The 18,759-nt window shown below is 44.9% G+C and overlaps 1 protein-coding gene across 1 annotated transcript in view; it reads right to left on the bottom strand.

The window, feature by feature from the left end:
• Nucleotides 1–18,759, bottom strand: part of LOC147105286 (signal peptide, CUB and EGF-like domain-containing protein 3) — a 430,332-nt gene that overhangs the window by 292,103 nt on the left and 119,470 nt on the right. Inside the window, exon 3 of the mRNA XM_086011491.1 lies at nt 17,753–17,878. Within this exon, the coding sequence (XP_085867617.1) occupies nt 17,753–17,878 (126 nt within the window). The remainder of the gene's footprint in view (nt 1–17,752; nt 17,879–18,759) is intronic.

Consider the following 18,759-nt stretch of genomic DNA (forward strand, 5'->3'; position numbering starts at 1 on the left):
GACCTTTCCTTCCTTACCAATTTTCTCACCTGCCCCTCCCATTCCTTGAAGGCATTAACTCCTTGCAGGGATACAGTTCCAGAGGTGCCAAGCTCCATCCAGAATCTCACCCAAATGGCCATCGTTCATGGGTAAGTCTAGACAGTAAATATTGGCAGCTATTTAACAGCTAGGGGCATCCCAGAGCCCAACTCAGTTGAAATCCAGAAACATGCAGTTCCAGCCTGGATATTAAACAGGAGAGTGAACCCACGGCGATTTCCCTCTCCAAAACCAGGGCCAATTCTGGCACCTTTACCACCACCCAGTTTACTGAGTCCAGACCAGGAATCAAACCTGGCATTTTTTTTTATTCGTTCATGGGATCTGGGCGTCGCTGGCAAGGCCAGCATTTATTGCCCATTCCTAATTGCCCTTGAGAAGATGGTGGTGAGCCGCCTTCTTGAACCGCTGCAGTCCGTGTGGTGAAGGTACTCCCACAGTGCTGTTAGGGAGGGAGCTCCAGGATTTTGACCCAGCAACGATGAAGGATCAGCGATATACTTCCAAGTCAGAATGGTGTGTGACTTGGAGGGGAACTTGGAGGTGGTGGTGTTCCCATGTGCCTGCTGTGCTTCTAGCTGTTAGAGGTCGCGGGTTTGGGAGGTGCTGCCAAAGAAGCCTTGGTGAGTTGCTGCAGTGCATCTTGTAGATGGTACACACTGCAGCCATGGTGCGCCGGTGGTGGAGGTAGTGAATGCTTAAGGTGGTGGATGGGGTGCCAATCAAGCGGGCTGCTTTGTCCTGGATGGTGTCGAGCTTCTTGAGTGTTGTTGGAGCTGCACTCATCCAGGCAAGTGGAGAGTATTCCATCACACTCCTGACTTGTGCCTTGCAGATGGTGGAAAGACTTTGGTGAGTCAGGAGGTGAGACACTCACCGCAGAATACCTAGCCTCTGACCTGCTCTTGTTGCCACAGTATTTATGTGGCTGGTCCAGTTAAGTTTCTGGTCAATGGTGACCCCAAGGATGTTGTTGGTGGGGGATTCGGCAATGGTAATGCCATTGAATATTATGGGACGGTGGTTAGACTCTCGCTTGTTGGAGATAGTCATTGCCTGGCACTTGTGTGGCGTGAATGTTACCTGACACTTATCAGCCCAAGCCTGAATGTCATCCAGGTCTTGCTGCATGCGGGGATGGGCTGCTTAATTATCTGAGGAATTGCGAATGGCACTGAACACTGTGCAGTCATCAGCGAGAATCCCCATTTCTGACCTTATGTTGGAGGGAAGGTCATTGATGAAGCAGCTGAAGATGGTTGGGCCTAGAACACTGCCCTAAGTAACTCCTGCAGTGATGTCCTGGGGCTGAGATGATTGACCTCCAACCACCACAACCATCTTCCTTTGTGCTGGTCTGTATATCCAGTGAGTAATGAGCCAAACTCACTGAGCCATTGGGAGAGCTCCTCGGACATGTTTATAGATACCAACCTAACAACAGCATAAACAATCTGTTGGAACAATGAAGCTTTGTATCCTTTTAATAAATAAATGAGAAGGCACTAGACCAAGCACCATAACTCAGTTTAATTTCAGTAATACTCAATTCAATGTGCAGTGTCCAATCGATACATGGGGAACATTTTAGAATAAAAGCCAGTTGGTTTTAGGAGTGATCTAGCTAAATACATAAAATACGAAAAGTGCAAATTGTATGTTGGCCTTCATTGCTAGAGGATTTGAGTACAGGAGCAAGGATGTCTTACTACAGTTATACAGTCCTTGGTGAGACCACACCTGGAGTACTGTGTGCAGTTTTGGTCTCCTTACCCAAGAAAGGATATACTTGCCATAGAGGGAGTGCAGCGAAGGTTCACCAGGCTAATTCCTGGGATGGCAGGACTGTTGTATGTGGAGAGATTGGGTCGACTAGGCCTGTATTCACTAGAGTTTAGAAGAATGAGAGGGGATCTCATTGAAACGTATAACATTCTGACAGGGCTAGACAGTCTGGATGCAGGGAGGATGTTTCCCCTGGCTGGGGGATCTAGAACGAGGGTTCACAGTCTCAGGATACGGGGTAGGACATTTAGGACTGAGATGAGGGGAAATTTCTTCACTCAGAGGGTGGTGAACCTGTGGAATTCTCTCCCACAGAAGGCTGTGGGGGGTCAAGTCACTGAATATATTTAAGAAGGAGATAGATAGATTTCTAGACACAAAAGGCATCAAGGGGTATGGGAAGACAGCGGGAATATGGTATTGAGATAGAGGATCAGCCATGATCATATTGAATGGCGGAGCAGGCTCGAAGGGCCGAATGGCCGACTCCTGCTCCTATTTTTCTATGTTTCTATGTTTACATCAACTTCATAATCGTATGTTGAGGGCGAGTGAAAGTTGTAATCAGTAATGCTGACCAGGAGTTAGTGTAAGGTTAAGAGGTCAGATATGTTGTTCAGACCACAGAAAGAGAAGTACGCATTCCCATTTAATTTTTACCTGCATTTTACACAAACGCGGCAGACAAGAACTATTGGCGATCATCGATCACTCAATAGTTGCCACGGTATCAAATACCAGCAATGTAGTCAATTATCTTGGCCACCAGTGTTGCTTTCTTATTTGCGTTATTACTTGTGCAAAAAGGCTTGGTTGAGGAACAGATTATTTAAATGAGACAAAATTAATCCAGTTTTCTTTTACGAATAAATTAAATTAAAAAAAAATTCTTTAGGTCAGAAGGTTGCGGGTTTGCACCCTCACATCAGGACTTCAACTACATTGCACTGCATGTAGTGTAATACTGAAGGAGCGTTGCATTGTCGTTAGAGCGATCCTCCAGATGAGACATTAAACAGACATCCTACTTGCCTGTTCAGGAGAATTTAAAGCTTTTACGATAGCAAAGTACTGCGGATGCTGGAAATCCAAAACAACAACAGAAAACGCTGGAAAAACTCAGCAGGCCAGGCAACATCCGTGGAGAGAGAAACAGAGTTAACGTTTCAGGTCGAAACCCTTCTTCAGAACTGAGAAAAAAAAGCAGGAATTGAAACGGATGAAAAAGCAAGTTTGGGGGCTGGGAAATGGGGGAGGGGATGAAAGAACAAAAGGGCAGGCCTGGGGGATGAAGAGACATTAAGAGATATTCAAGGCGAGACGAGATGGTAATAGGGCAGGTAAAGAGACAAAAGATGGCTCTAGATGAAGTGTGAAATGCGCTGGCAGAATGAGAGACAGCTGCCATGTGGGAGAGAAAAAAAAGGAAAAGGCACAAACCAAAAGTGTGGGTAAAAAATATATAAAAATATAATAGGGGCCGAGGTTATGATCTGAAGTTGTTGAACTCGATATTGAGTCCAAAGGGCTGTAAAGTGCCTAATCGGAAGATGAGGTGCTGTTCCTTGAGCTTACGCTGAGCTTCCGTGGAACAATGCAAGAGGCCGCGGACGGTGAGGTCTGAGTGGGAATGGAGCGGAGAATTAAAGTGACAGGCGACCGGAAGCTCGGGGTCACCCTTACGGACTGAACGGAGGTGTTCCGCAAAGCAGTCACCCAATCTGCGCTTGGTCTCCCCAATGTAGAGGAGACCAAAGGTCAGTGAGAACAGACTACATTCCTCAAAGGTCAGTGAGAATAGACTGCACCCCTCAAAGGTCAGTGAGAACAGACTGCACCCCTCAAAGGTCAGTGAGAATAGACTGCACTCCTCAAAGGTCAGTGAGAACAGACTGCACCCCTCAAAGGTCAGTGAGAATAGACTGCACTCCTCAAAGGTCAGTGAGAACAGACTGCACCCCTCAAAGGTCAGTGAGAATAGACTGCACTCCTCAAAGGTCAGTGAGAACAGACTGCACCCCTCAAAGGTCAGTGAGAATAGACTGCACTCCTCAAAGGTCAGTGAGAACAGACTGCACTCCTCAAAGGTCAGTGAGAACAGACTGCACCCCTCAAAGGTCAGTGAGAATAGACTGCACTCCTCAAAGGTCAGTGAGAACAGACTGCACCCCTCAAAGGTCAGTGAGAACAGACTGTACCCCTCAAATGTCAGTGAGAACAGACTGCACCCCTCAAAGGTCAGTGAGAACAGACTGCACTCCTCAAAGGTCAGTGAGAATAGACTGCACCTCTCAAAGGTCAGTGAGAACAGACTGCACCCCTCAAAGGTCAGTGAGAACAGACTGCACTCCTCAAAGGTCAGTGAGAACAGACTGCACCCCTCAAAGGTCAGTGAGAACAGACTGCACCCCTCAAAGGTCAGTGAGAATAGACTGTACTCCTCAAAGGTCAGTGAGAATAGACTGTACTCCTCAAAGGTCAGTGAGAATAGACTGCATTCCTCAAAGTTGGGGAGGCGGTGGCGTAGTGGTTATGTTACCAGACTAGTAAGCCAGAGGCTCAGTCAAATGCTCTGAGGATACGGGTTCAAATCCCACCATGGCAGCTGGTGGAATTTAAATTCAATTCAATTTAATTCTGGAATTAATGTTAGTCTTAGTAATGGCGACCATGATACCATTGTCGATTGTTGCAAAAACCCATCTGGTTCAGTAATGTCCTTTAGGGAAGGAAATCTGCCATCCTTACCTGGTCTGGCCTACAAGTGACTCCAGACCCACAGCAATGTGGTTGACTCTTAACGCCCTCTGAAATGGCCTAGCAAGCCACTCAGTTGTAAACAACCGCTACGAAAAACAATAAGAATAAAACCGGACGGACCACCCAGCATCGACCTCGGCACCAGAAACGACAACGACAACGGCAAACCCAGCCCTGTCGACCCTGCAAAGTCCTCCTTACCAACATCTGGGGGCTTGTGCCAAAATTGGGAGAGCTGTCCCACAGACTAGTCAAGCAACAGCCTGACATAGTCATAATTACCGAATCATACCTTACAACCAATGTCCAAGACACCACCATCACCATCCCTGGGTATGTCCTGTCCCACCGGCAGGACAGATCCACTAGAGGTGGTGGCACTGTGGTATACAGTTGGGAGGGAGTAGCCCTGGGAGTCCTCAACATTGACTCAGGACCCCATGAGGTCTCATGGCATCAAGTCAAACATGGGCAAAGGAACCTCCTGCTAATTACCACCTACCGCTCTCCCTCAGCTGATGAATCAGTACTCCTTCATGTTGAACACCAATTGGAAGAAGCACTGAGAGTAGCAAGGGCACAAAATGTCCTCTGGGTGGGGGACTTCAATGTCCATCACCAAGAGTGGCTCGGTAGCACCACAACTGGCCGAGTCCTAAAGGACATAGCTGCCAGACTGGGTCTGCGACAGGTGGTGAGGGAACCAACAAGAGGGAAAAACCTACTTGATCTCGTCCTCACCAATCTACCTGTTGCAGATGCATCTGTCCATGACAGCATTGGTGGAAGTGACCATCGCACAGTCCTTGTGGAGACGAAGTCCCGTCTTCATGTTGAGGATACCCTCCACCGTGTTGTGTGGCACTACCACCGTGCTAAATGGGACAGATTTCGAACAGATCTGGCAACTCAAAACTGGGCATCCATGAGGCGCCGTGGGCCATCAGCAGCAGCAGAATTGTATTCAACCACAATCTATAACCTCATGGCCCGGCATATCCCTCACTCTACCATTATCATCAAGCCGGGAGATCAACCCTGGTTTAACGAAGAGTGCAGGAGAGCATGCCAGGAACAGCACCAGGCATACCGAAAAATGAGGTGTCAACCTGGTGAGGCTACAACACAGGACTACTTGCATGCCAAACAACGGAAGCAACATGCGATAGACAGAGCTAAGCGATCTCACAACCATCGGATCAAATCAAAACTCTGCAGTCCTGCCACATCCAGTCGTGAGTGGTGGTGGACAATTAAACAGTTAACAGGAGGAGGAGGCTCCAAAAATATCCCCATCCTCAATGATGGTGGAGCCCAGCACGTGAGTGCAAAAGACAAGGCTGAAGCATTTGCAACTACCTTCAGCCAGAAGTGCCAAGTGGATGATCCATCTCAGCCTCCTCCTGAGGTCCCCAGCATCACAGATGCCAGTCTTCAGCCCATTCAATTCACTCCACGTGATGTCAAGAAACGGCTGAAGACACTGGATACTGCAAAGGCTATGGGCCCTGACAACATTCCGGCAATAGTACTGAAGACTTGTGCTCCAGAACTAGCTGCGCCCCTAGCCAAGCTGTTCCAGTACAGCTACAACACTGGCATCTACCCGGCAATGTGGAAAATAGCCCAAGTATATCCTGTCTACAAAAAGCAGGACAAATCCGACCCGGCCAATTACCGTCCCATCAGTCTACTCTCAATCATCAGCAAAGTGATGGAAGGTGTCGTCGACAGTGCTATCAAGCGGCACTTACTCAGCAATAACCTGCTAACTGACGCCCAGTTTGGGTTCCGCCAGGGCCACTCAGCTCCTGACCTCATTACAGCCTTGGTCCAAACATGGACAAAAGAGTTGAACTCAAGAGGTGAGGTGAGAGTGACTGCCCTTGACATCAAGGCAGCATTTGATCGAGTGTGGCATCAAGGAGCCCTAGCAAAACTGAAGTCACTGGGAATCAAGGGGAAAACTCTCCATTGGTTGGAATCATACCTAGCACAAAGGAAGTTGGCTGTGGTTGTTGGAGGTCATTCATCTCAATCACATGACATCACTGCAGGAGTTCCTTAGGGCAGTGTCCTAGGCCCAACCATCTTCAGCTGTTTCATCAATGACCTTCCCTCCATCATAAGGTCAGAAGTGGGGATGTTCGCTGATGATTGCACACTGTTCAGCACCATTCGAGACTCGTCAGATACTGACGCAGTCCGTGTCCATATGCAGCAAGACCTGGACAACATTCAGACTTGGGCTGACAAGTGGCAAGTAACATTCGCACCACACAAGTGCCAGGCAATGACCATCTCCAACAAGCGAGACTCTAACCATCTCCCCTTGACATTCAATGGCATTACCATCGCTGAATCCCCCACTATCAACATCCTGGGGGTTACCATTGACCAGAAACTGAACTGGACCAGCCATATAAATACAGTGGCTACAAGAGCAGGTCAGAGGCTGGGAATTCTGTGGCGAGTGTCTCACCTCCTGACTCCCCAAAGCCTTTCCACCATCTACAAGGCACAAGTCAGGAGTGTGATGGAATACTCTCCACTTGCCTGGATGAGTGCAGCTCCAACAACACTCAAGAAGCTCGACACCATTCAGGATAAAACAGCCCGCTTGATTGGCACTCCATCCACCACCTTCAACATTCACTCCCTCCACCACCGGCGCACTGTGGCTGCAGTGTGTACCATCTACAAGATGCACTGCAGCAACTCGCCAAAGCTCCTTCAACAGCACCTTCCAAACCCGCGACCTCTACCACTTAGAAGGACAAGGGCAGCAGATGCATGGGAACATCACCACCTACAAGTTCCCCTCCAAGCTACACACCATCCTGACTTGGACCTGTATCGCCGTTCCTTCACTGTCGCTGGGCCAAAATCCTGGAACTCCCTTCCTAACAGCATTGTGGGTGTACCTACACCATATGGACTGCAGTGGTTCAAGAAGGCGGCTCACCACCATCTTCTCAAGGGCAATTAGGGATGGGCACTAAATGCAGGCCTAGCCAGCCAGCGACGCCCACGTCCCATCAATGAATAAAAAAAAGAATAGACTGCACTCCTCAAAGGTCAGTGAGAATAGACTGCACTCCTCAAAGGTCAGTGAGAACAGACTCAAATCTCCTGGGCTATTGAGCCGATTAAGCAAAAAAGACAACAGCCTTCTTCTTAATGACTGACTTACAAATTATAGGAAAAAAATTAAAAACATACAAGAGTACCTGTGGTTGCAGTGAACAGGAGATCCGTGGCTGCATATCAGTCCTTATGCATTACAAACATATTGCAAAATAAATAAAACCTGTCTTCAAAATGTAGAAAAATAATTGGTCCTTATACACATCAGTAATCCCAAGATTTAAGCCCCATCCCAAAAAAGTTCAAAGAGAAAGTCTTCTATCCCATTATTATAATAACATGAGAGTCTTGCACTTTATATAATGTGGAGGACTGATCATGTATTTGAAAATAAAAACTGAAAATGATAGACAAAGGCTTCTGTTGACAGAGTGATTATATAACATGAGCAGGACATGGGAGGAATGATCATTCTTTAAAGGCAATAGATTGGCCCTCAATTTGCGGTCGGAGGCGTACCACCGGAGTACACCTCCGACCCGCAAAATATTTCCAAACTAACCTCCTGGCTCCACAGCTACAAAGAGTTCGGGTCCTGGGTAAATACCCACAGATCCCAGGGATGCAGGCGATTCGGAGGTATCCCTGGGATCACGTGGGCCAGGTCCTCCAATGAGAAAGGATTCCATTTACGAACGGAATCCCCACAAACCCTAATGGAATCCCAAAATAATGAAACAATTTAGACGTTCTAATTTTCAAATTTAACTCAAAGTCCCTTCACTACAACAAATACAATAAAAAATTAAATTTTTTGAAAAATAATTTTAAACATTTTATTCCGGGCCAAAATTTGCATAAACGAATTGTAAGTGTTTGTGCATCATTTTTTGTTTTTAAATGTTTACTTTAAGATTCATATTAACCCTTACGCTGGTGAAAGCGGGCTCTAGGCCTGCTTCTTACCAAGCGCCAGAAATTCGTGGGCATTTGCTGGGCAATAGTTGGGAAAATAGCCCAACTCTGCGCCAGTGAAAGCGATTTGTCAGTCGATTCGGTAGATCTGTCGAGGTGAACCTTGACAGATTGCAAGTTCCGGGTTTTCGTGCACATATAGCGCATGCGGAAACCTGAAACTTGTGGGGCCTTTCAGAAGGCTTCCAACGGCGTATGCTGAGTGTACACCGTCATCGGGATGGCAAATTCTGGGCCATTGCTTTTTGTTTTATTCTACACATGGGAATTTACCTTCCATCATTCACTCAGGTCTTTTAACAGAATCCTTTATTGAACTCTTAAAAATTAATTTACGTAAACAGGAAAAATTCTTCGGCAGACTTTGAAGCACGTTGGAACCGTGGAACAATCTGATAAAACGTGACAATGCAGATGTGTGGAAGTTTAAGTACCCTATGTCAAGGAATTGGCCATCATTTATAGAAAATCAACATGCTTTAATGCAAGTTTTAACATGCACAGAGATAAAGTTGGGCAAATGGAGAATTATCAATAATGTGGATGTTTCCAACAATAGCGAGCAACATAATGTAAATGTGCTAAAAAAGGTTCAGGCTCTCTGGTTGGTGCTGTAAAACTGTAACACTAGGGGCTAGAAATTTGGCTCTTTTGCGCCTACTGTTAGCGCCTCCGGGGGGGTGCTAATGGGGCGCAAAGGGCTTATCGCCCGGTGTGGGGGTGAAAAATTATTTAAAACAAACAGATGAAGACAAGCCCAGTATAGAATTGTTCTTAGATGGAAAGTTCCGTGTTGGAGAATAAAATTTATGAACGCTATAGGAAGAATTGGAACTAAGATTTTGATGAAACGAGAGTCATATGTAGTGAGCCTGCACACCTCTGCCTGAGGAATGTCTAATCAGACACAGAATAGTTACTGGGATACAGAACAACCATACTGGAAGAGCATTTTACAAGAAGCAAATCCAACACTGAAAGCTCACACTAACATCTTCTCTTCTTAGGCAGTCCCTCGGAACCGAGGATGACTTGCTTCCACACTAAAAATGAGTTCTCAGGTGACTGATGAGTTCAATGAGGGACCTACAGTCTCGGTCACAGGTGGGGCAGACGGGGGTGGAAGGGGCGGGTAGGTGGGGTGCTTGGGTTGATGTGCGCTCCTTCTGCTGTTTGCGCTTGGCTTCTGCTTGCTCCCGGCAAAGAGACTCGAGGTGTTCGACGCCTTCCAGGATGCCTCTCCTCCACTTTGTGCGGTCTTGGGCCAGGGATTCCCAGGTGTCGGTGGGGATGTTGCACTTTTTCAAGGAGGTTTTGAGGGTGTCCTTGAAGGGTTTCCTCTGCCTACCTGGGGCTTTCTTGCCGTGTCGGAGCTCCGAGTAGAGCGCTTGTTTTGGGAGTCTCGTATCGGGCATGCGGACGATGTGGCCCGTCCATCAGAGCTGATCGAGCGTGGTCAAAGTTTCGATGCTGGGGATGTTGGCCTGAGCAAGAACACTGAAGCTGGTGCGCCTATCCTGCTAATGGATTTGCAGGATCTTGCGGAGGCAGCGTTGGTGGTACCTCTCCTGTGCTTTGAGGTGCCTGCTTACACTAACGTGTAAAGCTAGTGAATAGACAGCAAAATCAGTTGAAAGAACCAGGTACCCAGGAAAAAGTTCAATACTTAGTAAGAGAAAAGGAGAAAACAACTCGAAGCTCAAGTCATTTTGGAAAGATCCTGAAATAGACTCTAAATACTGTAGAAAATGTCATGTCAAAAATAAAGACTGTCCTGCTTGGGATCAAAAGTGTAATACATAGTGGAGAAGAGAGGGAGGGGTATTGGGGAAAAGAGGGAGGGTGGAGGGCAAACGGAAGGAGGGATGGAAGGCAAGAGAGGGAATGATGAGGGACCGAGAGTGACGGATAAGAGGGGACGAGTGGGAGGAAGGATGAGAGGGAGGGAACCAGATGGAGGAAAAGAGAGAGAGCAGTGAGAACAGACGAGATTGAGGTATGTGTCAGCCGTGGCTCATGTTAGTAGCACTCTTGCCACTGAGTCAGAAGGTTGTGGATTCAAGTCCCACTCCAGAGACTTGCACACATAATCTAGGCAGACATGTTAGTGTGGTACTGAGGGAGTGCGCCACTGTCAGAGATGCCAACTTTTGAATGAGACGTTAAACCAAGGCCCCGTGTGCCCTCTCACATGGGCGTAAAAGATTCAATTTTGAAGAAGAACAAGGGAGTTCTCCCTGGCGTCCTGGCCAATATTTATCCCTCAACCAACAAAACTAAAAAAAATATTACCTGGTATATTGTTGTTTGTGGAAGCTTGCTGTGTGCATACTGACTGCCATATTTGCTACATTACAACAGTGACTACACTTCAAAAGTTTGCTTCATTGACTGTAAAGCGCTTTGGGAGATCCTGAGGTCATGAAAGGTGCTATATAAATGTAAGTCTTTTTCAGGAAAGGGATGAGAGGGAGGGAGAAAGGGGGAGAAGGAGGGGGAGAGGGGATGTGTGAGAGTAGAGAGGGAGAAGGAGAGGGTGGGAGGAAAGTAGAATTGAGGGACAAGGGAGAGGGGATGAGATGAGAGGGAGGGGGAAGAGAGAGAGAGGAATGAGACGGGAGAGGGAAAAAGAGGAAGATGAGAAAAGGAGCAGAAAAGAGGGAGAAACAGAGGGGTAGATAGAATGGAGGGAAGAGGGAGAGTAAGGAGAGAAAGAGAGATGAGGGGGGAGATGGGGAAGGAAGACTGGGAGGTTGATTTCACTAAGTACTGCTCAGTGGGACAGGCAGGGTGGAGGAGAAGATATTTCTCAGGGGAGGTGTGGGGGCTGCTATTAGCAAAATGTTGGCCACCTAGGTACTGCTCAGTGAACTGCAAGTACAGCTTGCAGGGTTCCTTCCACATATCTGTCCTCCTAGGAGCCGGGGGGGGGTGACGGTCGGGGGGGAGAAGCGGGACCAACTGCGGGACAGCAGCACAATATCTTTGCTCAATGGATAGGGGGAATCCAATGAGGGGTCGGGGGAGGATTGTGCGCTCTCTGCTCAATGAGGGGGATTGGTAGTCATATGCTGGCATTTGGTTATGGAAGGAATGTATTTGGTCCAGTCGTGATATCTCTGCTTAGTGAAGGCGGAGAGTGGGCAGGGGGAATGTTTATTTGTTTTGCAGCCCCACTTTATCTGCTCGGTGGGGGTGGGGGGGGGCAGTAGTTTTGAGGGCATATCTAAGCTCTATTAGTTACCGGGGGTGAGGGGGGGGGGTGGAAGCACATCATTCCATTTCCCAAAACTTCAGAGAAGCACATTGGCTATTCAACCATGGGCAGCAGTTTCTTACAGTTTCCAGTTGCCATTGGTCCACAGATCGAGTTAGAAATCAAGAATTATTTTTCTCTGCAGCGGTCACGGCACAGTGTGACCGTTTGGTTTCTCAAGTCTCATCTGCCCACAGCGCCGCCGAAACTTAGTTCTATTGCACTAAGTTTTATGTCATCTTACATGGCAGCAGCACACAATGGCCATTGCGAAGACTATCAGCTGTTCTGGCCTCTGTTGCTTCAAAGTAATCCTCAGGGTGAAGACTTTGTCTTCTTTGCAGCCCATGGAGTGCGATACCTGGGTCTTTTGTGCTTGTAGTGTTACTTGTGCCTCAAGGAACCTGAGTGAACTTACTTCTACTCACCTTATCCGCTGTTCTCCGTGGAAAAGATTGCTATAGCACCACCCAGTGACACAGTTAGGAAACGCACCGAGATTTTACAGGAGAGGCTTAAGATCAGCTGAATGACAGTTTTATCACATTAGGTAGAATGACACTTGTTAATGAGTCACATAACGTGACAACACCACCTACAGGTGCAATGCCATTAAAGACTCATGCCATTTTAAATATACAATAAAACAGAAGTGAAGACAATATAATATTCTGTGTTAAAACTGCCAAGAACAAGAGATATAGCAAGGAGTTTTAAAAAGTGCCAAATGGGTATAAACCTGTTGGCGCTGGAGTCTTTCAATATATGCCACTTGTGACAGTAAATCCTAAGAACATTATGATTATGATGATGGAAGGTTCATCAAAACAATATAACAAGTTGTGGCCAAGTGCCAGGACTTATTCAAAGCAGATATGAAGTTAGAAGGCATTCTGCAACTTCACGTTGATCCCCAGATCCTACCTATACAGTTGCCAGCCAGGAAATTAGTTCAAGGAATTGTCAAGAAGCACACTCATATAGCTTGTTAATAGGAAAGTTCTTTCATCAGTGTCCTGATTGACGAGGTCTCTTCAACAGTGATGACGTGAAAGGGAATGATAACGTTGATGCCAACCAAACTGAGAATTAAACTGAGGCAGAGTAAAATGAACTTCAATGAATGAGAAGTAAAATATGTTAGTCATTGACTCTGAACTCCAGATCCTGGTAAAGTTGAAGCAACCTTCTCCCACAGACAAACCTGTATCTAGAGAATTCTTGAATTCATGAAATAATAGCATCAGTTTGCTCCAACATAATCAAAGGTAACTGCTCCTGCTGGACTCACTGAAAAAAGTTGATTTTCTATGGGACTGTCACCATGGGAAGTGTCTGGATGAGTCAAGAAGATCTCCCCTCAAGCATCAGTGCTAAAATTCTTTGACATCAAAAGAATGTAGTTCCACATATAACTATCAGGAAAGATTGAGCGGGTTGGGGCTCTTTTCTCTGGACTATGAGAAGGTCTGATCAAGGTCTTACGAAGAATAAAGGGGTTCAATAGGGTGGATGTGGAAAAACTATTTCCACTGCGGTTGAATCCAAAAGGAGACAAAAATATAAGATAGCCACTAATCAAACAAAGAAAGAATTTAGAAGGAGTTTGTTTACACAGAGAGTGCTGAGAATGAGGAACTCGCTGCATGGAGTGGTTGTAGTAGAGAGCATTGACACATTTAAGGGGAGATTTGATGCATACATGAGGGTGAAAAAAAATGAGGGTTACGGGGGCAGGGTGGGAAGAGGTCATTAGAGTGGGAGGCCTGTGTGGAGTACAAACACTAGCATAGGCCGGTTGGGCCAAAAGACCTGTTTCTGTAGATTCTATGTAATTCTATGTAACTTGAATCACATTTTTAAACTGTGACTGCAAGAAGATCAACCTAGGGCTTAATGCCAAGGTCTCTATAACTGAAACAGAGTTAAAGTATATACAGATTGAAAAAATAATTCGTAGTCACTGTTTTTGGTTTGGAGCAATTCAAACTGCACAAATTTAGAAAGGAAATTATAATGAAAAGCGATTACAAACCGCTAAAAGCCATTTTGAAAATAAGAGTCTAATTAGTGCACCCAAAAGTCTCCAGTGAATTAAGTCTTCAAGCTATGAATTTAATGTGTCTACAAGAGAGACAAGGAGGTTTTCTCTCCCGAAGTTGCACCAGTCTATGAAGTCCCTCAACTGGAAATTTGTCTAAGACCAATAGAACGTGCCCACTGAGAATAACCGAGTTTGAACATCACTGAAGCGGCCCATTATCGCTGGGCTTTGGCACCTTAACTAATGGGCAACGCTTAATTATGTTTTAGAATGTTGAACTATCTTATGAATTGGATCTGCTTTACATATTGTTTGCCTAGGGTGTCATCGTGAGAAGTTTTACTTTTGTAAATTCAGTAGAAACACCACCCATAGATGGGTTTCTATCATCTATCAAGCATTTTGCTCAAACAGATGAGCAGGTTTGTGACGATGGAGTAGACAAGACTGATTACAATTTCAAGACCACGTAATAAATTTATTTTACTGAAAAAAAATTGGGAAACACAAAGTAGCCCGTCTGAATTTAAAATCCATTCCCCTCTTAGCAATAGAAAAAGATGTTATAAAAGGAGGAAATTTACACTTGGATTTCACTACTGCCAACGTTCTGGGCCTGGTTCGCGCAACAAACCCAGAGCCAATGTAGCGTTTTTCCCTTTCCCACACAGCCATCCTGCACCTTTCAGAGAAAGGTTGCCGATATAGCGCCAAGTAGGGTCCCAAGCCCACTAAGACGTGGATTGAGACAGCCATCGCTCATTTCACGTTGGGCCCTTACAGCCAACAGACAGGCGACATACATCTCATCAACTTGGGGCGTACCTGAACCTAGGCTTCAAACATGAAATACTGGTGGTTAAGTGCGCCACCCGATCCCAAATAAATGTTATTAAAAAACATTTAAAACACTAACATAATGAGATCAATTCCCAGTTATCATTTTTCATCTATAATATTCACAATGGTTTGGGCACACTAATTAGATCCTTGTATTTGCATTTAGAAATGCAACAGAATCAGTATATGCACACTCGAAAAAGTGAGGATCTTACTTGACAATGACTTCCTTGAATGCTTCTCTGAGTAACACAACCTCATACTGAAATCAAACCTTTTATGGTCATTCTTTGGGCTGGCAAACATATAGTGACATTACCAGAAATCACCATGACACAACAAATGTTTGTTCTACGAAATTTTTCCCTTATGCAGCTAAGAAAAGCGGTTTAATTGGTTTGAAACTGACCTAGGTATGAGACACAGCTGTGTCTGGTCTCTGCTCTGTTCAACAGACTGCATCAAAGGAACATTCACAATGATTTCGGGCACTGCAACATGACCCTAACAGACAGCAGATTGTATCAGATGCACTGTGGCAAGCTCCAAATGAGTCACATTAAAATGAGTCCTGTGTCTGGTGCAGCTCACCTTCCAACCATCACTGGCAATTAAGGTCAGTTAAACTAAGCAAAGAAGCCACAATTCCAAAGATGATGCATTGACCAAACAGGCCACTCCTGGTCTGGCACGGAAGCTAATGCTTTCAGGAAGCTCCACTGAGCTAGATCTCCAATTGGAACCTATTTATACAGTTCTTTGAGAGGCAGATACAGGAAACTTTGGTTTATCCGGAGGTTGTATGTCCGGAAACCTCGATCTACCGGCAGAAATCAGGAGCCGTTTTGTTAGGTTTTTTTTCTTCTCGTGGCTTTTTTTTCAACAGTCAGGCTCTGCAAAATCTCTCTGAAGCTGTTGCTAAGCTACAGAGACGCTTCTAAGGTACGGCCAACTGTTTAGAAGCTGTTGCTAAGCAACGGTGTTTGTTGCCAGATACGGAGCTGCAAATCTCCGTATGCTTCAACATTAACACTGGTATGTCCGGCAGTTTTGATAGATCGGCAACAGCTCGGTCCCGTCGGTGCCGGATATAACAAAGTTTTCTGTAAATGGAAAATTTCCATACTCAATAGGGAAGTGATTAATTCCTATTGCTCGTGTGGTGTTTCATGTTTCATTTTTAACCTCTCAGGTTGACCATCAAAGCCTGAGACGTTGGGTGGTCGTTTGCTGTTTGCTCCTTGTAAGCAGTCTAATGTAATGAGCGTGGATGCATATTTTGCAGTGTGAAGTGAACACCATTATCACATTCCAACAGTTCTGCAGAAGGTCCTCAGATATCCGAAGAGCCCTCACCACACCCCAAATATCTACAAGGCCATCGTTACACCCAAATATTTAAGATACCCTTGAGGGGTGAATTTCGTCCAACACAAAAAGAGAAACCCTGTTTTGTACTCATGCCAACTTCTTCACAACAATTAAAACAATCTCACATACGTTTTCTGTCATTTGTGCATCTCCAATCTTTCCCCCAGGACCCCTGCACGAGTTTTACTATGCACTTAAAATTCATTCATTTTGACCAATGCCTATGATGGGACATGGTTTCATGCCTACAATGCCTACATTGCTGAGTTCTATATCTCAGACACAGCGCTATTGGGAAGGCAAGGCACAGGGGACTGGGGAAACAACCGGATGGAGAGTTTTCACCAGGCCATTCCCCTATACCTCTTAGCAGCCAATGCAGAGTAGCATTGCTAAAGATCCGGGAATGGATCACTTGTAAAATATTTGTTCATAGTCTGGGACAGGAGCTAAATGGTGAACAAAATAATTTGTGGGTAAACGGGTTCATTCCCTCACAATAGCAAAAGACATTTCATTTTTAATATCTCTATCCATTAAAAGTGGTCAGAAACTTTTGGCTTAAAGGTCAGATAGTCCTGTGCACACCAAAACTTTGCCTTCAGTACTATTCAAGATGATGTTAATCTGGAAGTCTGCGGCCCATTTTCAAGAGTGCCATTTTGAAAAGCTTTAAAGTGTGATTTTGGAGATTAGGTGCTTCAAACTCTGGGACCTAGGTTCAAATCCAGCCCAGACTGAGAGGATGCAAGTAACCTTTCTCTACTGGCTTTAAGGGTCTTTGCAAAATGAGTGTACAAGGGTTTCAACTTAGTCCCTAGTCACAGCAAGTTCACAACACAACTCAGACTATAATTTGCAATTACATTTACATCATATTGCCTGTCTTAATCAAGTTATCACTCGGATGGCTGGTGTAGAAACTGGAAATGTTGCACTGGTAGAGTAGGGATTGCTATTCTACGGATGAGGTTAAGATATAGATAAAGTACTACATAGCTTCAGATCCATGCTATACTTGAACCTAGGGTGCTTTATTGAGCTGAATGGCCTTTTCTTGTTTCCACTCAACTGACATTGGCATCATTCCCCTCAATAAGCAGACAAAAATTCAGCAAAAACTTACAATTAAACAGCAGGATCTTCAAGTAGAATCTTATGATGATCAGACTACTAAATCCTCAGAAGTAGTGTTTGAAGAGATGATTTCAGCTCTGGTAGTGCCATCCCAGACTTTTCAAAGAAGGAACTACCAGACAGCACAATGGACAACAAAGCCTTCTAATAGAGCTTCTAGATTATTCTTAAGCATAGTATTTCTTCACTATATAAGTGCACAACATACATAGATTTCAGTGATTATGGCACCAACATATCATGCGTGTTCTTCATAATAATCACATACCTTGGCAAATACTACAACCGTCTGGGCTAACTGTGATTACTTTCTCAAATGAAATGTTTAATTCTTTCATTCGAGTTGCAGACATTTGTTGGGTTGAGTTCACAGTAGAGAATCTCGGAGAATGGACTAAAAGAATGAATATTTCTCATATGGTGGATGACAGTAAATACAGGACTTAAGTGCTTACCAAGGCAGTTATGGCCATCATGTGCTAACTTGAAACCGTCATAACACGTGCAGCGGTAGTTCCCTGGGATATTGATGCACTCATGGACACAGCCTCCGTTGTACTCATTGTCACATTCATCAATATCTGGAAGACAATTAATCTCAGGGTAAGTCAACCAAAAGCACAGAGGCAGTCAATTTAACTCAAGCAAGAGCAACATAGGAAGACTTCTTATTCTCTTGGTTGGTGTTTATTAATTTCCTTCACTTTCTACCTTCTCCATTTAATTTATCTCATAGTAGTTGCTATCATACGCCCATCATCAACCAAGAGAGTTACATGGCCATCATTAGGGGCACTCATGACGGGCCTAAAACAACTGCATTTACATCAGGGCCAATCATCAGTGGCCAATCAACAATGTCCCATCATTGCAAGTTGTCCTCCAATGGTCATGCGTAGAACTAATGAAAGTCCTCAGCAGTGATTACTAGAGCCAGACAACTGGCCAAAAATATTCCACGTTATATCCTATATCTGCATCAACTATGCAGATCATTCCATTCTTAATCACTAAGAAATGTCCAATTCTACAAAAGCCAAATGCTGCCTATATTAGCAGAGTAACAATTGATAGGATTTGTATACAGAAGGTATAGAGATTACATGAACAGGAATATATTTTTGTTACTTATCTGCAAATCAGTGGAATTTCATTAAATGCAACAGATTGGACACAGCAAATGAATGTCATATAATTTGACAAAAAGAAATGAATACATTAGGAAAAAGATTGGTATTTGTAGCGATTTGCTCATTTCAGGACATGGATTAAACTCAATACAAATTTCAAATGTACAATCTTGCGAATTTATACCCAGCAGCATTTTCAAATGTGTTACACAGCTTTATAATATGCTTATCAGCACTTAATTTATTATGCTTAGAGGATTATAGCGGTGCCACTCTGCAGTGTCACCTGAACCCTGAGGTAGAAACACACGCACACTCCAATCCTCCAGGTG

The sequence above is a fragment of the Somniosus microcephalus genome, chromosome 18 (assembly GCF_052327205.1).
Source record: "Somniosus microcephalus isolate GS21.2 chromosome 18, FLI_Smic_1.0, whole genome shotgun sequence".
NCBI lineage: Eukaryota > Metazoa > Chordata > Chondrichthyes > Squaliformes > Somniosidae > Somniosus > Somniosus microcephalus.